We start from the raw sequence: 3,975 nt of genomic DNA, 5'->3' as shown, positions 1-3,975 counted from the left end.
GAATGGCGTGAACCTGGGAGGCGGAGCTTGCAGTGAGCTGAGATCCGGCCACTGCACTCCAGCCTGGGCAACACAGCAAGACTCCGTCTCAAAAAAAAAAAAATAAAAAAAAATAACTGAGGTGGCAGGGCAGGCACAGTGGCTCAGGCCTGTAATCCCAGCACTTTGGGAGGCGGAGGCAGGTGAATTGCTTGAGCTCAGGAATTTGAAACCAGCCTGGGCAACACAGCAAAACCTGTCTCTACAAAAAACATTAGCCAGGCTTGGTGGGGTACCATGCCTGGCTTGGGAGGCTCAGGTGGGAGGATGGCTTGAGCTTGAGAGGCAAAGGTTGCAGTGAGCCAAGATTCCACCACTATACTCCAGCCTGGGCAACAGAGCAAGACCCTGTCTCAAAATTAAAAAAAAGAACTGCGGTATATTGTGTCATCACATGAAAGGTGCCTAATATACAATGTACAACAGAAAGATTAAGTTCTAGTCTGGAGCTAGAATGCCTGAATTTAAATCCCAGTTCCATCACTTTCTAGCTGTGTGACTTTGGACAAATAACTCAGCCTCTCTAGGCCTTGGTTTCTTCATCTATGAGGTGAGGACAACAGTATTTATGCTCACAGTATTTTTTTTTTTTGACAGTCTTGCTTTGTCACTGGAGTGTAGGGGTGTAAACATAGCTCACCACAGCCTCGAATTCTTGGACTCATGTGACCCTCCCACCTCAGGCTCCTGAGTGGCTCATAATCCAAGTGGGCGCCATCATGCCCAACATTATTTTTTATTTTTTTTAGAGATGGGGTCAACCTATTTTGCCCAGGCTGCTCTCAAACTCCTGGCCACAAGCAATCCTCCTGCTTCAGCCTACGAAAGCACTGGGATTACAGGCTTCAGCCACTGTACCCAACTGCTCACAGTACTGTTCTAAGGATAAAAGGAATTAAGAACAGTACAAAAAAAAAAGAATAATAATACAAGTACTTAAGAACAGTAGTACCAAGTTCACGCTATTAACTATAATTATGGGTCCATAAATCCTTATATGAAATCCTTTGGGCCAGACTGTTTTAGAATTAATTTTTCAGATACTTAAAAGGTTATTTAGTACATATACTGCATATTACATAATACCCCTAATGGGGTCTAGGCAATACACCCATAATCACTTAAGTTGGTTTGGTTTGTTTTTTCGTTTTGTTTTGAGACAGAGTCTTACTCTGTCGCCTAGGCTGCAGCACACGGGCACAATCTCGGCTCACTGCAATCTTCGCCTCCCGGGTTCAAGCAATTCTGATGCCTCAGCCTCTCCAGTAGCTAGGATTACAGGCATGCATCACCACACCCAGTTAATTTTTGTATTTTTGGTAGAGATGGGGTTTCACCATGTTGGCCAGGCTGGTCTCAAACTCCTAGCCTCAAGTGATCCACCCGCCTTGGCCTCCCAAAGTGCTGGGATTATAGGTGTGAGTCACGGTGCTGGGCCATCACTTAATATTTTTATTAAAAAACATGTGAATTCTGGCCGGGCACAGTGGCTGACACCTGTAATCCCAGCACAGCACTTTGGGAGGCCAAAGTGGGTGGATCACCTGAGGTCAGGAGTTCAAGACCAGCCTGGTCAATATGGTGAAACTGTCTCTACCAAAAATACAAAAATTACCCTGGCATGGTGGTGCACCCCTATAGTCCCAGCTACTCAGGAGGCTGAGGCAGGAGAATCTATTGAACTTGGGAGGCAGCAGCTGTAGTGAGCCAAGATCGTGCCATTACACTCCAGCCTGGGCGACCGAGTGAGACGCTGTCTTTAAAAAAAAAAAAAAACACAAAAATTTTGTAAATTCTACTAAGTGTAAAGGTACAACAAATTTCATGTAATCAATTCAATAAACTTTCATTATTCAGAATTTTTTGGATGTGAGAATTAAAGATGAAGGAGTGGGGACTTGAATTAGTAGTACTGTGATCCCATTTGTTAGAAAGGAAGGAACTAACATATGCATAAAATATTTTTCTGGAAGCTTTTACGAAACATTTTCAATGATTATCTCTGAGAAGTAGAAATATAAGAAAAGAGGGCTACTTGTCACTTAAACTTCTACAATTTTTTGAAGATTTCATCATGAGATATATTACTTTATAACTACAATTTCGAAACAAAAATAGTAAAACTAAGATTGTAAACTATTTCTCAATTCCTTTACACATTTTACCAACCTATGTAACTTTTTTATAGCTAACTCATTTCCTATAAGTTCACTGGCAGTCTGAGGTTGATACTTTTCTGTCCAAAGCATGTCTTCAGTTCCAGAATCTAAAGCAAAAAAAGAAAAGAAATTAAGGTATTCATTCCTTGACATAAACATATATGAATTATTAGTCATTTACATTATTATTACAATGTCACAGTAGGTATTTGCAGAAATATTTATATTTACAAAATGCCAGAGGTAATTTTAAAAACAACATTACATTTAAAATTCTTCACACCAAATCCTTCCCCCTAAAACACAATAACCATCATAATCTTATTAAAATATTAAAGCGCACACTTAAACATTGTTGGGTTTTTTTTTTTCTTTTAGGGTTACCATCTGGCCCAGCAATCCCATTACTGGGTATATACCCAAAGGAAAATAAACTGTTCTACCAAAAAGACACATGTACTCACGTGTTTATCAGCACTATTTAGAATAGCAAAGACACTGAACCCGGGAGACGGAGGTTGCAGTGAGCCCTGCGCCACTGCACTCCAGCCGGAGCACCTGAGCAACAGAGTGAGAGTCCATCTCAAAAAAAAAGAGGCCGGGCGCGGTGGCTCAAGCCTGTAATCCCAGCACTTTGGGAGGCCGAGACGGGCGGATCATGAGGTCACGAGACCAAGACCATCCTAGCTAACACGGTGAAACCCCATCTCTACTAAAAAAAATACAAAAAACTAGCCGGGCGAGGTGGCGGGCGCCTGTAGTCCCAGCTACTCAGGAGGCCGAGGCAGGAGAATGGCGTAAACCCGGGAGGCGGAGCTTGCAGTGAGCTGAGATCCGGCCACTGCACTCCAGCCTGGGCGACAGAGCGAGACTCCGTCTCAAAAAAAAAAAAAAAAAAAAAGCAAAAACATGGAATCAACCTAAGTGCCCAAAAATGGTGGATTGGATAAAGAATTTGTAGGACATATATACACCAAGGGGTAGTATGCAGCCATAAAAAAGAAATAACTCATATCCTTTGCAGCAACATGGTTGCAACTGGAGGCCATTATCCTAAGTGAATAAATGCTGAAACAGAAAACCAAATACTGCATGTTCTCGTTTATAAGCAGAATCTAAACACTGGGTACACATGGACACAAAGATGGGAACAAAAGACAATGGAGGCCACCTGTGGTGGCTCACACCTATAATCCCAGCACTTTGGGAGGCCAAGGCAGGTAGACCACTTGAACCCAGGAGATCGGGATTGGCCTGGGCAACATAGTGTTACCCTGTCTCTTAACAACAAAAAGACACTGGAGACTACAAAAGGGAGGAGGGAAGAAGTGAGGACAAGGGTTGAAAAACTATCTGTTGGGCACTATGTTCACTATTTGGGTGACAGGTTCAATTGAAGTCCAAATCTCAGCATCATGGAATTTATCCATGTAACAAACCTGCACATGTGCAGGTCGAAATTAAAAATAGTTTTTTTCTTTTTTTAAGAGATGAGGTCTTGCTATGCTGCCCAGGCTGGACTGCAGTGGCTATTCACAAGTATGAACACAGCTCCCTGCATTCCTGAACTTTGGACCTCAAGCTCCCACCCTAGCCTCCTGAGTAGGTGGGACTATAGATGTGAGCCACCACAACCAGCAATATTTAAATTTTTAATAACCACTAAAGAAACATGAACAATGAGAAATAATCTGTGACATAAAACCAATAATCAGGGTGGGTGCAGTGGCTCATGCCTATAATCCCAGCACTTTGGGAGGCCGAGGTGGGCAGATCA

The 3,975-nt window shown here is 42.6% G+C and overlaps 1 protein-coding gene across 1 annotated transcript in view; it reads right to left on the bottom strand.

Annotated features, from left to right (window-relative positions):
- The window catches only part of ATAD5 (ATPase family, AAA domain containing 5), a 75,910-nt gene that overhangs the window by 33,417 nt on the left and 38,518 nt on the right, over nucleotides 1-3,975 (bottom strand). Inside the window, 1 exon segment of the mRNA XM_011937699.1 lies at nucleotides 2,198-2,305. Coding sequence (XP_011793089.1) covers nucleotides 2,198-2,305 — 108 coding nt within the window.

The sequence above is a fragment of the Colobus angolensis genome, unplaced genomic scaffold (genome assembly GCF_000951035.1).
Source record: "Colobus angolensis palliatus isolate OR3802 unplaced genomic scaffold, Cang.pa_1.0 Scaffold167, whole genome shotgun sequence".
Classification (NCBI taxonomy): domain Eukaryota; kingdom Metazoa; phylum Chordata; class Mammalia; order Primates; family Cercopithecidae; genus Colobus; species Colobus angolensis.
Note: the sequence above shows the minus strand (reverse complement) of the source record. Positions and strands in the feature narration are given on the sequence as shown.